Genomic DNA, 19545 nt, shown 5'->3' on the forward strand with positions numbered 1-19545 from the left:
CAGCTTGAAAGCTCAATACTAATTTGCAGCATAACTCTAGTAAACAAATAGGATCCTATATCATTAATTTTGTCTCTTGATCTTCCACCTAAACTCAGCTAACTTCACCATGGATTTTGTTTACTTCTCCTTGTTGTTCTTTAAAAAGGGCCTCAAATTCTCTCAACAGTGAGTCAATGTATAAGAAAATAAATAAACTGATGACAGAAGTTTGTTAAAGGTTTTATGTGAGAACCAAAGGGAGGAGCATAAAACAGGTTTGGAATGTTGCTGGGTGAGGGTGGAGAAGGAGTTTTGGGACAGATGGGAAAAGCATTGTGGAAATAATGATAGCAACAGCAATTGCACTTACAAATATAGTAATAGGGAATAACTGTACCTTGAAGAATAAACAACTGTACTTTATAACTGTGGGGTTCTCCCTGTATATCTGTACTTTGCAAATATTACTTCTCATATCTTCACAGCAACCCCAAGGAGTAGATATTATTGTCCCCATTTTGCAGATGAGGATATCGATGGTCAGAGAACTTAGTAATTAGCCTCAGATGCTACCTCAAACCCAGGCTGTCTTGCTTCAGCTGCTTTACCACTGATACTCTAAGTCTCACAGGAAGAGAGGAGAGGCTTGATAGAGTACTGCTGATTACAGTGAAAGTAAAAGTCACTCAATTGTGTCTGACTCTTTGTGACCCCGTGGACTATACAGTCCATTCAAGTCTCCAGGCCAGAATACTGGAGTGAGTAGCCTTTCCCTTTTCCAGGGGATCTTCCCAACCCAGGGATCGAACCCAGGTCTCCCACATTGTAAGTGGATTCTTTACCAGCTGAGCCTCAAGGGAAGTCCAAGAATACTGGAGTGTGTAGCTGTTCCCTTCTCCAGCAGGTCTTCTCGACTCAGGAATCAAACTAGGGTCTCCTGCATTACACTCAGATTCTTTACCAACTGAGCTATGAGGGAAGTCCGCTGATTAAATCTTCTATTACATCAGAAATATTATTTCCAACTCTGCCCTGACTCATCTCTGTACCTTCCCCTTTGGCTGCATCACCATGCACCTTTCGCTTACAATCACTCCTGGAGGGGAGGCAGTATTATGCCCATCTGAGAGATGGAAGATGCTAAAGTTTCAGGCTTAATAATTTGTGCAGGGTCACACAGCTAATCAAGCAGCAGAGCTGGATTTTGAATCCAGGACTCATTGACCCCAGAGTCTGTATGGCAGCAGCTCCCCTGCCCCAGCTCTTGTTTTAAGTACTTAGATACTGTAGTCATCTTGGCAGGTTCCTGGCAATCACTTTTCTGCCTCAACAGGAATTCAATTCAGTTCAGTCACTCAGTCGTGTCCAGCTCTTTGCGACCCCATGGACTGCAGTACTCCAGGCCTCCTTGTCCATCACCAACTCCCGGAGTTTACTCAAACTCATGTCCATTAAGTCGGTGAAGCCATCCAACCATCTCATCCTCTCTCGTCCCCTTCTCCTCCCACCTTCAATCTTACCCAGCATCAGGGTCTTTTCCAATGAGTCAGTTATTCATATCAGGTGGCCGAAGTATTGAAATTTCAGCTTCAACATCAGTCCTTCCAATGAACTCTCAGGACTGATCTCCTTTAGAATGGACTGGTTGGATCTCCTTGCAGTCCAAGGGACTCTCAAACATCTTCTCCAACACCACTGTTCAAAAGCATCAATTCATCAGTGCTCAGCTTTCTTTATAGTCCAACTCTCACAACCATACATGATTACTGGAAAAACCATAGCCTTAACTAGACAGACCCTTGTTGGCAAAGTAATGTCTCTGCTTTTGAATATGCTATCTAGGTTGGTCATAACTTTCCTTCCAAGGAGTAAGCGCCTTTTAATTTCATGGCTGTCGCCACCATCTGCAGTGATTTGGGAGCCCAAAAAAATAAAGTCTGTCACTGTTTCTACTGTTTCCCCATCTATTTGCCATGAAGCAATGGGACCAGATGCCATGATCTTAGTTTTCTGAATGTTGAGCTTTAAGCCAACTTTTTCACTCTCCTCTTTCACTTTCAGCAAGAGGCTCTTTAGTTCTTCACAACAGGAATTATCTTATTCATATTAACAGAAAATTGGTGGTTAAGATTTGGTTTCTCTTGCCTCCTTTTGTTTCTTATGAATATAGACCTAAGATGAGAGGACTGTGTGTGCACATCATGTGTGCACTTTTCAGTGTGAAATCATACACTGAGAAAGAGAAGGTTTGTAGGTAAAGGATGCATTTTTAGAGACATGTTCCAGCCTGTTCACCTCCAGGAATGTGATTTAGAGCAAGTCATTCAGTGTCTTGTGCGTCAGTCTCATCACCTTTAAAATGGGGATAATTAGAATTCTAGACTATTGTCATGAGACTTAACAGAGAAAATTTATATATGGTACCTGGCACAGAAAGTGGAAGTGAAAGTCATTCAGTCATGTCCATCTCTTACAACCTCATGGACTGTAGCCCGCCAGGCTCCTCTGTCCATGGGATTTTCCAGACAAGAGTACTGTAGTGGGTTGCCATTTCCTTCTCCAAAGGATCTTCCTGACTCAGGGATCGAACCTGGGTCTCTCACATTGCAGGCAGGCTCTTTACCATCTGAGCTACCAGGGAAGTCTCTTAAGTACTAATTGTTCATTCCTCTTCTAAGCCCTCTGCTCTTCATACTCTCATACCATAACCGTAGTTTTTTTGTTCAAAGAACCAAAATCAGTGTACATGCCAAACTTCTGGTGAGGCATATGCAGAAAAAATAGTTACATGAGTATTACTAGGGGGGGTTGTGGTTCCCACCCTTTCTATGGATAAAGCACTTTAAATTTTATACAAATATGGGTTATACTCTAAGGATACTATAAGGAATTCTTAAAGTCTAAGCCCTTAGTTTAGCTGATCCATACTTGCTTAAAGATACTCTGTATTTGATATCTGGAAGTTTATTATCTCACTAGGAAGACTGTAAATACTCTCCTTTTGATTGATCTCTCAGCATCAGTCATCCTAAATGTATTCTACAACTTAATGTTGTTAACATAAATGCCACACATATACATCGTTAGGGATCTTTCTCCCCATATTCAAGCCCTTTAATACAGGTCTGCCAGTTTCTAAAATGTGTAGACTTTAGTTGCTATAAGAGTAAGACAGTCAGTGAATTGCCCTTATACTTATCTTGTTGAATTTTACAAAGCTTAGATTACCCTTTTTTCTTCAGCACCATTTGGTATAAATTTCATTTGTTGGCCACATATTTAAGTGCACCAAACTCAAATCAACACAGTAGACGAGAAAGTGCATATTCTAGCTCCTTTAGCTGAATCATGCATAATTTAAATACAATACCATATGAAAGAGCTATTGAGAACTCTCTTGTCACAGAAGCATGCATTGTACACAAGCCGCCCCAGCAGAGGCCTGGTGGGGTTTCAGCTATAATCATGTAAGGTACCTCGTACTCAGCCGCATTCTGTAGAGCTATCCATTTGTTCTCTTATATGACTTTGCCCCCATTATTATTCTAATTTGAAATTTTATTTTTCAGCCACATAAATAGAAGAACACAGTTTGAAAACCCTGTCCTGGAAGCAAAAAGGAAGCTACAGCAGCATAACATGCCCCACACAGAACTTGGAACAAAGCCCTTGCAGGCCCCAGGTTTCCGAGGTTAGTACCTGTCAACTCTCATTGTTTCAAAGGGAAAGACTGTCTCTCAAATTGCCTGCTCTTCCAAATATGCCTTTAGCTCCAACCCTTTCATATAATTGATTTGCTTTCCCCAGACCCCTCAGTTAGCTTTAGCTGGGTGTTTGCTCTGGCCCTAAAAGCATGTACTTAGCAATCAGGAGTGAAGTTAACCCTGGGGCAGCACTGCACAGGAATTTATAGCAGGTTGCCAGGTGGAGACGAGTGGGTGTGACGGTGATACCGTAAAGGGCAGAGATTCATAAGAGACTCATAAGTTTGCCCTCATGACCAAGCACGAGAATGAGGCTTGTTCTCCTTTGTGACAGTAGACAGCTCCTCATCGACAGTACCTAGGCCCAAACCCGCCCGCCCCCTCGCCGCCCGGGAGCGGTCCCGCAGCGTGAGTGACCTGTCTTACTACGGGAGCCACCTCCCCTGGAGGCCCTGGCGCATCGGTATGTCCTGGGCCGCTTGCTGCACCTGAATTCACCCTGGAGCCGCGTGCGGGGATGAGATGCTGCACACACTTTTCACAGCTTAGTGAGCTCTTACACGTGAAAGCACGAGGGAGGCACTGGTAGTTGGGAGGCCTAGTTATGCCTGCGGATGAATTCACACGCTTTCACCGCAGGATCATCAAGATGAATGTAAAAGTCTCACACTGAACTTCTCTCCAAATTGTAAACTTTATTTTCATAAAGGAAACATAGGTGGCATTTATATTTTAAAGAAGCCCTCTTTTTTAAAGATATGTGTGACATGTAAACAATGTAAAGGCTTCTCTGGTGGCTCAGGGGTAAAGAACCCCCCTGCCAATGCCAGAGATAGGGTTCAATCCCTGGGTGGTGAAGATGACCTGGAGAAGGAAATGGCAACCCAGTGCTGTATTCTTGCCTGGGAAATCCCCTGAACAAAGGAGCCTGGCTGGCTACCATCAATGGGGTTACAAAGCAGTCAGACATGGTTTAAGGATTAAGCCACAACAAAACAATGTAAAATCCCAGTATATGGCCCTCATTACTTTATAGTTTATCCATTACATATCACCCAAAATGGAGCAATAACAGAATACTTAAACTTAGTCACCAGGTACAGTCTGGTTCTTATAAATATTTAATCATATGACTCAAAGTGGAACAACTAAAAATAAATATATATAAATATACTTGACTGCATAGCATTTAAAGCATAGCTATTAATAGCATGACTATTATTTTTAAAGCATTTGAAATATGTAGGTTGGGAAGATCTCCTGGAGAAGGGAAAGGTAACCCACTCCAGTATTCTGGCCTGGAGAATGCCATGGACTGTATAGTCCATGGGGTCGCAAAGAGTCAGACATGACTGAGTGACTTTCACTCACTCATACTCATTACAGATCATAGCTGGAAAACAAATTACTAGTTAAACCTATATATATGAGTGGGTTCAAGTTCTTTTCAGATTATTTGGGTATATAATTTAAATGTGTCAACATATTGCTACAAACTGTGTTACTTTTACATTCATGATTATATTTAGAGACACTGACTTGCCACTTGCTCACATTTTAGAGTATACTAATTGCTGTCAGATCAGTAAGAAACAGATGTATCTGGTTATCTTCATAGTATCTTATAAGCAAAAGCTAACTCAATCCCACCTCTAGGCATTCTTTCTAATCAATTTAGACATTTGAGGAGGTGCTAACATTCTAGTGCTCCTACTTTTTGTTAGACAAAATAGTCCATTCTGGTTTTCTAGTCCTCTCCCTTCAAGGTTTTGGGCAGGCCCAGCCTCTTACCCAAGCGTCCTACCTGGACCCTTTCAGAACAAGAGGAATGGATCCACATATGTCTGGATGACGTCAGGCTTTGTCTTTGTCTGTTCAGCCCTTTTTAAGCATAAGAAAGTGAGGTTAGTGAGTAGATGCACTGACTTGACAAACTCTGTCTAAACCCAGAGGCTCTGTCACGTTTTCTTGGATTCTTGGGCCGGCTCTGTGTTTGTGGCAAGTGCTTAGAGGTTTGCACTCACAGTCACACCTGCTTGCATTTGCCGTAATTAACCCAACAGTTGCACTTGGGGTTGCTGTTCAGTGGCTGACTTTGGCCCTGTAAGAACGTGCCTTAACCGCCGTGCTTTTTCTTTTTTAACTTTTACTGACCAGTAGAAAAGCCACTCTTTACCCGGGATGCCTCCCAATTGAAGGGAACGTTTCTCAGCACCACACTCAAAAAGAGCAACATGGGGTTTGGATTTACCATCATTGGCGGAGACGAGCCTGACGAGTTTCTGCAGGTGAAAAGCGTGATTCCCGAGGGGCCTGCAGCACAAGACGGGAAAATGGAAACAGGTGAGTCCTTTAACATTTTAGAAAATTGTTTTGCAATGTCTTTTCTAAGACAAATGTGAGAGGCTTCTTTTTGTGTTTTTAATTTGAAGGTCAGAGGTCATGTCACTGAAGGGAAACCACAAATCATGTCTCCCCTGAATTTAATGACATCAAATTGAAGTAGTTTGGAACTCTAAATACCATTTTTGTTTCATTTTTCTGACTGCCCCTCTATTTGCTGGATTCAGCGAACCCTGGAGATTGACACTTTTCTAATTTATTTCTGGAGTCCCTTAGAAATTTGATTAACATTTCATATTTTTCTAGCTTATAAAAAGCTATTGATGTTTTAAAAATCTGTGTTAATCTTATAGTATTCTCAGGCTAAATTGCCCAGGTTAGTTATTTAAATATGCTTGCTTCTCTCATAGGAAAAAAAAATATTAATGTTATTCATCTTTATATGTTCCCATATAGTATTTTAATACATAAGATTTTTTCTCTAGTCTTTATGAATTAATTTTAATATGCATGTACTTGGATGTCTATCAAATTTTTAAAATTTGATTTAAAATGATTTAAATTCATTTAACATGGAAATGCAGAGTCTAATTGTTAAGGGCAAGGAAATATGAAAGATGCACAGAGGTAGAAAAAAATCGCAATGAACTTTTGATTTTGCAGTCTGATTTTTAAATTCTCCTACTTGGTCCATGACCTGGAATTAGTCCCATAATTTATGAATACTACTTTCCTTATCTGGAAAATAGAGAAGAAATCCAATTTGATCTTGTATATTTAAAATATTAATTCAAGAATTTTGGAGTATTGTTTTTGAAATGTCTTCAGTTCAGTCCAGTCGCTCAGTTGTGTCCAACTCTTTGTGACCCCATGAACCACAGCATGCCAGGCCTCCCTGTCCATCACCACCTCCTGGAGTTCACCCAAACTCATGTGCATTGAATCGGTGATGCCATCCAATCATCTCATCCTCTGTCATCCCCTTCTCCACCTGCCCTCAATCTTTCCCAGCATCAGGGTCTTTTCAAATGTCTTAGAAAATTACAAAATGCAGTAACTATATTTTACCATTTCACACTTTACTCACTATTGATATAATTTATGGTATTTACTTACTGAAGTCCATGGATCTTAGTAGATAAAGAATTACTTTTGAGGAAAAGTTATACCGTTTGTATTCTCTATATATTTATTGATTGCAATTCTGTGGATTTTAAAGTGGTTTGTATATGAAGAGACAACATAAAATTGAGGTCTTCATTTGATATTTTTAATTTCAAAGATGACTGTTTAGTAAATGATATCTTTTCAGGGTCACCTCATGAGTATATTTGTCACTGCCACTCACTAGTGAGAAAGGTGTTTAATAGATGTTACATTTTCATAAATTTGAGTAGTTTCAAAACTCATCACATTTTTCAAATGCTATTATTGTAAAAATCATGTGTGCATACTTTTCTAAGAGTAAGTTAGAGAATGTCCGACTCTGCTGCTCATCTGGTGAGATTTTACTAAATAGTCAACACCTTCACGCTGCCCCCAAATCATAGAGAAACATCAAAAGACTCAGTTAAAAAGCAGTCTGTCATTTTCAACTAGAATATGAGGAAACTATGGCGTTAATAACCATCTAGTAGAGGGAAAGTGATCCCCAATGCTTCTGAACTTCGGTGAAATATTTAACAAACTCATTTCTCTTTTTTTGATCAATATTTTTATTGAAGTATAGTTGATTTACAATGTTGTGTTAATTTCTGCTATAAAATGATTCAGTTATACATCATTTTTTATATTGTTTTCCATTATGGTTTATCATAGGATATTAAATACATTTTTCTGTGCTATATAGCAGGACCTTATTGTTTATCCATCCTATATAGAGAAGCTTACATCTGCTAACCCCAACCTCACTCTCCACCCCTCCTTCAGCCACTTCTCCCTGGGCAACCACTGCATCTGTTCTATATGCCCCTGATTCTGTTTCCATTTCATAGATAAGTTCATTTGTATCATGTTTCAGATTCCACAAATAGGTGATATCAGGTGGTATTGGTCTTTCTGACTTACTTCACTTAGATGAAACCTCTAGTTGGATGCACGTTGCTACGAATGGCATTATTTTGTTCTTTTTATGGCTTAGTAGTGTTCCATTGGATATAAGTACCACATCTTCTTTATCCATTCGTGTGCTGATGGACATGTAGACTGTTTCCATATCTTGGCTATTGTGAGCAGTGTTACTGTGAACATAGGGGTTCGTGTATCTTTTGAATTATAGTTTTGTTTGCTTATATGCCCAGGAGTAGGGTTGTTGGATCATATGGGAATTCTATATTTAGCTTTCTGAGGAAACTGTGAACTGTTTTCCAGTGGCTGCACCAACTTACATGCCTATCAACAGTGTAGGAGAGTTCCCTTGTCTCCACATCCTCTCCAGCATTTATTATTTGTAGACTTTAATGATGGCCATTCTGACCCATATGAGGTGGTACCCCATTATAGTTTTGAGTTGCATTTCTCTAATGATTAGCAATGTTGAGCATCTGTTCTTGTGCCAATTGGCCATCTTCTTATTTTGGAGAAATGTCTACTTAGGTCTTCTGCCCATTTTTCACTGGGTTGTTTCATTGTTGCTGTTACTGAGCTGTATGAGATGCTTATATATTTTGGAAAAAAGCCCATGTCTGTCATATAGTTTTCTGATACTTTCTCCAATTCCTTAGGATTTCTTTTTGTTTTGTTCTTGTTTTATTTCACCCTTTTGCTATATAAAAGCTTGTAAGTTTGATTAGGCTCATTTGTTTATTTTTTTTATTTCTATTTCCTTGGGAGACTGAGCTAAGAAAACAGTGGTACAATTTATGTCAGAGAATGTTTGCCTATGTGCTCTTCTAGGAGTTTAATGCCGTCATGTTTTATATATGTCTTATGGCACCCCACTCCAGTACTCTTGCCTGGAAAATCCCATGCATGGAGGAGCCTGGTGGGCTACAGTCCATGGGGTCGCTAAGAGTCGGACACAACTGAACGACTTCACTTTCACTTTTCACTTTCATGCATTAGAGAAGGAAATGGCAACCCACTCCAGTGTTCTTGCCTGGAGAATCCCAGGGATGGGCGAGCTTGGTGGGCTGCTGTCTTTGGGGTCACACAGAGTCGGACACGACTGAAGCGACTTAGCAGCAGCAGCAGCAAGCCATTTTGAGTTTATTTTTGTGCATGGTGAGAAAGTTATGTTCCAACATCATTGCTGTATCTGTGGCTGTTCAGCTTTTCTAACACCACTTGCTGAAGAGACTTTTTTCCATTGTATATCCTTGCCTCCTCTGTCGAAGACTAATTGGCTATAGATGCATGGGTTTGTTTTGGTGCTCTCTGTTGTATTCCTTTAATCCATGTTTCTTGGTGCCAGTACCACACTGTTTTTGATTACTGTAGCTTTGTAGTATTGTCTAAAATCTGGAAGCACTATGCCTCCTATTGCTTCTTTATCTTCAGGACTGCTTTGGCAATTCTGGGTCTTTTATGGTTCCATATGAATTTTAGGATTATTTATTCTAATTCTTTGAAAACTGTCATAAGTAATTTGATAGGGATCAGATTAAATCTGTAGATTGCTTTGGAAAGTATGACCACTTTAACAGTATTAATTATTCCAATATAAGCACATGGGATATTTTTCCATTTCTTTTGAGTCATCTTCAGTTTTCCATATTAGTGTTTTATAGTTCTTAGCATATACGTCTTTCACTTCCTTGGTGAAGTAACAAACTCATTTCTTTTCATTATAAAGGACCCAGTTACTTTTTTCTCTCATCCAATCCACTATTCCATGTTTCAGAAATAGAAAAAACTTCTTTCAGTGTAAACTTAAAAAACAAAGGGAATTCCCTGGCAGTCCAGTGATTAGTGCTCTGCTCCTTTATTGCAGGTAGCACAGGTTCAATCCCTGGTCAAGGAAATAAGATCCCACATGCCACAAAGCAAAAATAAATAAATAAAAACACAAAATTAAAAGGCTTGCACAATAGCGCTTTTTCTCTTTTCATTTATTTTCCTTGTTTGCCATGTTCCTATAGTCTAAGTTAGCCTACTCAACAACAAAGTCAAAGATTTTATTTAGAATTTAGTTGATTTTCTTCTTTTAGGATAATCACTGAACAGGTCCTAATAAGAAGAGAAGAACCTAGGATTTCATTCTATTCACTGTATCCTATTTATTCTTCTGTTTATTCATTCAACAAACACTTGTTAAGCTCTGGCTTTTCACAGTCATCGCTGTCCACCAGGACTACAAAGATGGATATGACAATAGCCAGGCTCTTGAGGAGTTTGCATCTAGGAAGAGTTTTACATAAACAAACAAGTAATTGTAACACAGTATGAATAGGATGAGTCTGTAATAGCCATAGTGTTGGCACTAAGTCAGGAGAGTCAGAGGAGGACACAACTGAATTTTTTCAAGTGTGTTTCTAACTAAATAATTTTATTAGTCTTTTTAGGGATGGTAATTTCTCTCATCAGAAAATAATATTGAAATCTACTGATTATTAGTCAAAAATATTGTGTTCATTTTTAATTATAATATGATTTTTAAATTCCATAAATTACAGTAGAGGGAATGGCTGTTCAGTTGAGCAAATAGTGACTAACCATATGTGACAGGCATTTTGATAATTATTTGGGATATAAAAATGAGGATACAAATGTTTCTACCCTTAAGTTTATAGTATAGACATAATGAGTGATTTGTTAGTGAATATCAATAGCAGTGGAAATAAAAATATGTACAAAGTTCAGAAAGAGTACAAAGGTAGGTGGGTTTGATTCGTTGCAAAGGGCTTAGGGATCGCCTCACAGAAAATGATGTCTGAGAGAGTTTTGAATGTTGAGTAGACCTTTGTTAGGTGAACAAGAGAGCCATAGGAAGAAGAAAATAACAATATGCAAAAGCACAGTAGTGAAGCATACCTAGGAAAAGATTTATATGCCATCTCAGTGTAGGTTAATATTTCACCTTCAGTGGTATCAAGTATGAGAAGTATTGAGTAAAAAAAAATCATAATTATTGATTATGAATTATGAATTGATGAATTAATGGTAATGAATTATTTAGGCTTGTAGCAAACATTAGAGAATAGTGTATGGTCATATATCCTCAAGCAAAAGCATATAAATGCATGAATACCTATATATAAAAGTTTTCTCATATAAGTTTTAACAGATTAGGTGTCAAGATTTACTCTATGATTGATGTTTTCTTTACTTGTATATTCCTAGAACCTAAAACAGTGCCAGGCAAATGACAGGCACTTAGTAGTAAATACTTAGTGGCTGGTTGGATGGGTGGACGGATGGATGGATGGGTACACTTCAGAAATTTAAAGGTGAAATTTGAATTTTCTGAATTCCTCTTTTCCAATATAGCCTCAGTTCAGTTCAGTTCAGTCGCTCAGTCGTATCCGACTCTTTGCGACCCCATGAATCACAGCACTCCAGGCCTCCCTGTCCATCACCAACTCCCGAGTTCACTTAGACTCACGTCCATCGAGTCAGTGATGCCATCCAGCCATCTCATCCTCTGTCATCCCCTTCTCCTCCTGCCCCCAATCCCTCCCAGCATCAGGGTCTTTTCCAATGAGTCAACTCTTCGCATGAGGTGGGCAAAATACTGGAGTTTCAGCTTTAGCATCATTCCTTCCAAAGAAATCCCAGGGCTGATCTCCTTCAGAATGGACTGGTTGGATCTCCTTGCAGTCCAAGGGACTCTCAAGAGTCTTCTCCAACACCACAGTTCAAAAGCATCAATTCTTCAGCGCTCTGCCTTCGGCTAATTGGACTAATTTTCGTGAGTTTTTGTTTGTTTATTCACTAAGTCATGTCCAAACTCTTTCTGCAATCCCATGGACTATAGCCTGCCAGGCTCCTCTGCCCATGGAATTTTCCAGGCAAGAATACTTGAGTGGGTTGCCATTTCTACCTCTAGGGGATCTTCTCAACCCAGTCATCTCCTGCATTGGCAGGCAGATTCTTTACCACCAAACCACCAAGGAATCCCAATAGTTTACCATTAAAGCAAAAACAAATAACTTTTCCAGTTTCTGGATAAAATTTAAAACACATGTACATGTTAGGGACAAAATTAATGTCTTTTTTGTGATGATTTCATCTATAAATGAACCTAAAGAATCAACAAAAATAATAGACACCACAGATACACAGAATAAATCATTAGTATTTTAAAAGTGAGCAATTTCATTTGACATTGAAACAAGCATGAAACTATTTTAATTAATTTTCTAGCTCTAGATTCAGAGAAGGCAATGGCACCCCCACTCCAGTACTCTTACCTGGCAATTCCCATGGACAGAGGAGCCTGGTAGGGAGCAGTCCATGGAGTCGCTAGGAGTTGGACACGACTGAGCAACTTCACTTTCACTTTTCACTTTCATGCGTTGGAAAAGGACATGGCAACCCACTCCAGTATTCTTGCCTGGAGAATCCCAGGGACAGGGGAGCCTGGTGGGCTGCTGTCTCTGGGGTCGCACTGAGTCAGACATGACTGAAGCGACTTAGCAGCAGCAGCAGCAGCAGCAGCAGCAGCAGCAGCAGCAGCAGCAGCTCTAGATTGTCTCTAGTTTTGGCAAAGAGATGTTAATAGTCTGTTTGGACACAAAGAAAAATCTATTCTACTAACGTTGACTTATGGTCCTGCACTACAGAAACAAGGGTAGAGTGGGAATTCTTTCTTTCTCAGTCAGCACTGATTCTAGGAAGCAATGGAGACAGGATAAAGAAGGATACTATGCCCCTGGCTGCTTTTTGGCAACTAATTGAGCCAATCCCTAATGGTCCTATAATTTTACAGGAGACATTTCCTTAGGAGAAATTACTATAGTGCCCAGAAACCATCCCATTTCTGATTATTAAGGATTCAACATATCCTAGCAATCATGTGTAGGCACCAGAGATCCTGAGAACATTCTTGAAATTATTTTGAAACTCAAGATTGATGTAGCAAGGCTTATGTAGAAACTGCAGAGTCTAAAAGAGACGTATCTAACATCCTCCCATTAAAAAGCTTCCCTCATTACATGATGCTTTGTGTTCTTCCCTGGCTAAGTTTTGAATCAAGGCTTATGGTTTTCAACAAATATAGGAGGAAAGAAAGTTGACCTATCCATGAAGATCTTCTATAGATGGGTTGAATTATGAGATCACTCACAGCCCATTAGTGTCCCCCTCTCCCACCATCTTTTAATAATTACGCATTTAGTTAATAAAATAGCAAGAAACTGTCCAGGAGACCAACATTCTGACATTGTCTGGCTCCTGGCATTTCTCCATTTGAGCAGATTGAAGTTATTGCTTTTACTGGTTGCTACCTCTTTATTGGCTTTTCTAAAAGGGGCATAAGATTAACTTTGTCCAAATCACTTGGGGAGCATTTTAAAGATGCAGCTTCCTGTGCCCCGAGACCTGCTGATTCCAAGTTTCTGGAAGTAGTGTTGGGAATGTATATTTATGTAATTTTAAAAATTGTAAAAGCAATACACGCACATGATAAAAAAATTGAAATATTTATAATGCATGAAAACCTCTTGTGTCCTGCCCCTGTTATCTCAATTCAACAGCTCTAGAAATAACCTCTATGTACTTTCTTTTAGAAAGAGATGAAGCTTTAACTCCTGTATCCCCCACCTGCTCTCCTCCAGTTTCCCAACTGAGTTTTACAACTACTTTCGGTAATATCTGTACAAGTTTTGCATTATCATGGCTCTGTTAACTTGTTTGCTGACCCCAGTGGTGGTATATCATTAATACATTTTTTTCCCTGTAAATGGCTTTGTGGAGTTTTACTTTGTCTTTCTTTCTTTATTCATTTTTTTTTGGCAATATCTTTCTTAAAATGATGCTTTTCCCCTCTGACTTCCCTGGTGGCTCAGAGGTAAAGAATCCACATGCAATGCAGGAGACATGAGTTCTATCCCTGGGTTGGGAAGATCCCCTGAAGAAGGAAATGGCAACACACTCCAGTATTCTTGCCTGGAGAATCCCACGGACAGAGGAGCTTGACAGACTACAGTCCATGGGGTCCAAGAGTTGGACATGACTTAGCAACTAAAGTACCCCTTTTTCCCTCAAAGCACAAACATATTAGCTTATTAGAAGGTCCTTGTTTTTCTGGGCATCATTTGTCCTCGTGCTCCTCTCTGGGCTGGCTTCTTTCTATTATGTCTCTCCCAAGCAGAGTTCAGTCTACCCTGGTAGCTCAGATGGCAAAGAATCCACCTGCAATGCAGGAGACCTGTGTTTGATCCCTGGGTTGGGGCGATCTCCTGAAGTAGGAAACGACAACCCACTCCAATATTCTTGCCTGGAGAATTCCATGGACAGAGGAGCCTGGCAGGCTACAATCCATGGGGTCACAAAGAGCCGGAAGCAAATTTCACTTCACTTCACTTCAAGCAGAGTCCACTGTTATCTGTATCCATATCATCTTTTGTCATGGATACTCATTTTATGCCAGCATAGTGCTCATATGTCTTGCAATCTTTGATTGTCTATATTTAAAAGTTAAATACTGAACAGGTTGCTTGAGAGTTCTGCATCTGTGACAAGGTTTGAAGACTGGCCACATTTTATCTGAGGCTCTTAGGCAGGAGTGGAATAGAAAGTCCATTAAATAGGCTCCTTTTTTTTTTTTATTTCTGGAGACACCCTCATCTCTGACTTGAGGTAGGTGGTAAGAGCTTTCCATGCAGATGTTGCAGGGCAGATCGTCTATATACTGAATTGTCCAAAAAGATTGTTCAGGTTTTTCTGCAACATCATGTGGAAAAATCCCGAACTAACTTTTTGGTCAGCCCGACACTTGTATCTGATGTTTCCTAATCCCAAGCCTTTCTGCGATTCTGCAAAGCAACTGAGAGTCCTTGTCCATGTTTCTCTTTGCTCCAAAAGCATACTAGAACAGAAATCAGCACATTCTTTCTATAAAGGGCCAAGTAGGAAATATTTCAGAGAAGGCAATGGCAACCCACTCCAGTACTCTTGCCTGGAAAATCCCTTGAACGGAGGAGCCTGGTAGGCTGCAGTCCATGAGGTTGCAAAGAGTCGGACATGACTGAGCGACTTCCCTTTCACTTTTCACTTTCATGCATTGGAGAAGGAAATGGCAACCCACTCCAGTGTTCTTGCCTGGAGAATCCCAGGGACGGGGAAGCCTGGTGGGCTGCCGTCTACGGGGTCACACAGTCAGACACGACTGAAGCGACTTAGCAGCAGGAACAGCAGCAGTAAATATTTTAGACTTTGTGGACCAGGTGGTCTCTGTCACAGCTGTTGATCTCAGTCATTGTGAAATGAATATGGCTGTGCTCCAATAAAACCGTATTTACAAATACAGGCAGCAGCAGGCTTTGCTTCGTGGGCCATAGTTTGCCAGCCACAGCTCTAGAATATACCTTCGAAAGCCATAATATATCAGTTACCATGTCTTTATCCACATTCCATGTTCTAAAATTCTCTTGAGCTGTCTTGCCTTAAAGGGCCCCTCTCTGTCACAATGGTTCCTCTTCTGTTCTCTTCATTGCTGTAGGTTTATTCATTTTAAAGTCACTGTTAATACATACTTTATTGAAGTAGAGTTGACTTACAGTGTTTCAGGTGCACAGCAGGGTGATTCATTGATACATACAGACATATATTATTTTTGAGATCATTTTCCATTATAGGTTATTACAAGATCTTGACTATAGTTCCCTGTGCTGTACGGTAAACATTTGTTGGTTTTTGCGTATCTTTTTTTTTTTAAGGTTTTTAAGTCTTTGTTAAAGGGGATCACTGCATATGTTCAGGCCAACATCTTGAACTACAAGTCTTTGAATCTGTGTTATTATACCTGCTGAAGTCTGAGAACCACCACAAGTATTGGTAGCAGGAAGTCTCCTTTCTCACTTACTGTACAGCTCAGTAAACATTCTCCATCCCAGCCTGACCCTCTCTCTAACAAGCCTATGCTCAGAATTGCTTTGAAAGAGTGTTTATGATTATTCCTGGGGACTAACTTTGGGGATAGAATTGGTGGCTAGTAGAACAAAGCAGATTAATCTTTGTCTTTCAAGTCAGGTTAGGGCATCGAACTATGGGCAATTTTTAACATTCTGAGGTACTCTATCTCAGGATTGCATTCTCTGAAATCTCAGTTACACTTTTGCTTTCTAGGGAACAGCAAAGATTAACTAGGGCCATGAGTGTTCTGTGGACGGATGACTGCCAGACTCTCAACATGACAGCTATTACACCTTTAGGGGCCTCCTTCGGTGCTCAGACGGTAAAGCATCTGTCTGCAATGCAGGAGACCCAGATTCGATCCCTGGTTTGGGAAGATCCCCTAGAGAAGGAAATGGCAGCCCACTCCAGTACTCTTGCCTAGAAAATCCCATGGACAAAGGAGCCTGGCAGGCTACAGTCCATGGAGTCACAAAGAGTTGGACATGACTGAGCGACTTCACTTTCACTTTCAGTAACAAATCTCCTCTTCATGGTTATCCAGTGGTTTTCCATCCCACCCAACCACACTGTTCTTTGGCCTTCCATAACCATTATTAGCTTCTTAGCAGTTTGATATGGAGAAGGCAATGGCACCCCACTCCGGTACACTTGCCTGGAAAATCCCATGGACAGAGGAGCCTGGTAGGCTGCAGTCCATGAGGTCGCTAAGAGTCAGACATGACTGAGAGACTTCACTTTCATTTTTCACTTTCATGCATTGGAGAAGGAAATGGCAACCCACTCCAGTGTTGTGCCTGGAGAATCGCAGGGGCGGGGAAGCCTGATGGGCTGCCATCAGGGGGGTCGCACAGAGTCGGACACAACTGAAGCAACTTAGCAGCAGAAGCAGCAGCAGTTTGATAAAATCCTAGAGTTGTTCATTAAACGTCATCTCCTGGGAAAAATCTATATGAATGAGAAAGCTTAAGAGTCAGTTCAGAAGTGTTTTATGTGTCTCGTTTTCCTACCTCATAATCAACTTATGCCTAGGGCAGACTTCCTTTTGAATGTTGAGCAAACACTTGTTGGTCTTTCCCATGATGCCTCTTTTATTGACTTGCTGCCTTATAAAAAACATTCTAGTGAATCAGCCAGTTCTTCATTACCACCCACCTCCACAGACAAGTGTTCATATTTAGGTGATGTGAACCACATAGATGGTCCTGTCAATTGCCAGAAGCAAATTAACGCAATATTTTCTGTTATTTGAAGTATCTGTTTAGTTTTCTAGTGCCACATCACAAACCATATACAAACTCAGTGCTTTAGAAGCACAATCAAACATTTGCTCATGATTAAACTGGCTTAGAACTCAACATTCAAAAAACTAAGATCATGGCATCCAGTCCCATCACTTCATGGCAAATTGATGGGGAAACAATAGAAACAGTGACAGACTTTATATTCTTGGGCTCCAAAAATCACTGCAAATGGTGACTGCAGCCATCAAAATAAAAGAAGCTTGCTTCTCCCTTGGAAGAATATCTATGACAAACCTAGACAGTGTATTAAAAAATAGAGACATCCCTTTGCCAACAAAGATCCGTATAGTCAAAACTATGGTTTCTCCAGTAGTCATGTATGGATGTGAAAATTGGAATATAAAGAAAGCTGAGCAGCGAAGAATTGATGCTTTTGAACTGTGGTGTTGGAGAAGACTCTTGAGAGTCACTTGGACTGCAAGGAGATCCAACCAGTCCATCCTAAAGGAAATCAGTCCTGAATATTCATTGGAAGGACTGATGCTAACGCTGAAACTCCAACACTTTGGCCTCTTGATGTGAAGAACTGACTCATTTGAAAAGACCCTGATGCTGGGAAAGATTGAAGGCAGGAGGAGAAGGCAACAACAGAGGATGAGATGGTTGGATGGCATCACCGACTTAATGGACATGAGTTTGAGTAAACTCCGGGAGTTGGTGATGGACAGGGAGGCCTGGCATGTTTTGGTCCATGGAGTGCGTGCAGACACAACTGAATGACTGAACTGAACTGAACTGATTAATTGGAAGGATGGATGCTGAAGCTGAAGTTCCAATACTTTGGCCACCTGATGCGAAGAGCTGACTCATTGGAAAAGACCCTAATGCTGAGAAAGAGTGAAGGCAGGAGAAGAAGAAGGCAACAGAGAATGAGATGGCTGGATGGTATCACTGACTCAGTGGACATCAGTTTGAGCAAACTGCAGGAGGTAGTAAAGGACAGGGAAGCCTGGCTTGCTGCAGTCCATGGAGTCACAAAGAGTCAGACATGACTGAGAAACTGAACAATAACAAATACTTTCTTGCCTGGAATGGACTGCTCGTCCATCTCATCTGCTCGTCTCACACTGGGACTCCTGTGCAACCACCATCACCAGGAGCTCCCCTGGGGCTGGGATGTGTGCGGTGGCTTCATTCACTGTTGATGCCTCTGCTGGGATGGATGCAACTCCTTGGGGCTGGCATAGAATCTCTCTTTCCACATGGTCTTGACTAGTGGGGTGGCTGAATGGTTTATATGGTGGCTTAGGGCTCCAAGACACCAAAAGAGAAAGCTGTCAAGCCTTTCAAGGCCTAGCCTGGAACTGGCACAATGTTATAAAATCCAAGTCACACATCAGCCCAGATAAAAAGGGAAGGAAACTAGGCCCCACATTTTGATGAGAGAAGTGGCAGGAAAAAAAAACATTCCCCTTTTCATCTACTGCAGTTTCCTTCCTATGGCTTCTTTGTTTCAGAATTCCTTGAGTTATTCAAGTTCCCTGAGAAAATTATCTTTGACTTTCATGGGCACTTCTGGGAGGTGTTGATAATGGTTTTGCCTTCCAGTTCTCTACTGTGCTATGAATAAATAATAGTGAATTATAATGTCACATCCAGAGATTATGAGCAGCAAAATCACCAGGCCTCTAGCTCTGTCTTTCTAATAAAAATAAAGGAGGTGGTCTCAGCAATTTATTTTGAAAGATCTTCAAAATCAGATCCAAGTTAGATAAGTTTCTAAATGACCCCTTGATATTAACATCATTTTTGCCCTTTTTAGACATTTATGAGCTTTAGATGCTTCCAAAGAATCTCATATGCAATATTAAAAAAAAAGGAAAACTAAATGAGTTATTGAAGCATGGTGTGATTTTGAGAATTGGTGCAATAAATTTTTTCAAGTGTTTTGGTTTGTAGCCAAGATCAAGTATTTTATCAACTATGACATCTGTATCATCTGCGTATCAATATAAAAGAAGAATAGTGGATCGAAAGTGTGTAGTATGGCACCAACTCGACTCTTTGCGACCCCGTGGACTGTAGCCCACCAGGCTCCTCCATCCATGGGATTTTCCAGGCAAGAATACTGGAATGGGTTGCCATTTCCTTCTGCAGGAGATCTTCCCAACCCAGGGACTGAACCCGGGTCTCCTGCATTATAGGCAGATGCTTTACCGTCTGAGCCACCAGGGAAGAGTCAATAAAACCTAGAAAAT

At 40.5% G+C, this 19545-nt stretch overlaps 1 protein-coding gene across 3 annotated transcripts in view; it reads left to right on the plus strand.

Annotated features, from left to right (window-relative positions):
- MAGI2 (membrane associated guanylate kinase, WW and PDZ domain containing 2) overlaps positions 1 to 19545 on the plus strand; it is a 1500648-nt gene that overhangs the window by 1156082 nt on the left and 325021 nt on the right. For 2 of the 3 annotated variants that reach the window (XM_069587786.1, XM_069587785.1), the window contains exons 8-9: positions 3552 to 3673; positions 5847 to 6029. In XM_069587786.1, the coding sequence (XP_069443887.1) occupies positions 3552 to 3673; positions 5847 to 6029 (305 nt within the window). Of the gene's footprint in view, positions 1 to 3551; positions 3674 to 4020; positions 4150 to 5846; positions 6030 to 19545 lie in introns of all 3 variants that reach the window. The other variant, XM_069587784.1, reaches the window with a different exon arrangement.

This window comes from Ovis canadensis, chromosome 4, assembly GCF_042477335.2.
Source record: "Ovis canadensis isolate MfBH-ARS-UI-01 breed Bighorn chromosome 4, ARS-UI_OviCan_v2, whole genome shotgun sequence".
NCBI lineage: Eukaryota > Metazoa > Chordata > Mammalia > Artiodactyla > Bovidae > Ovis > Ovis canadensis.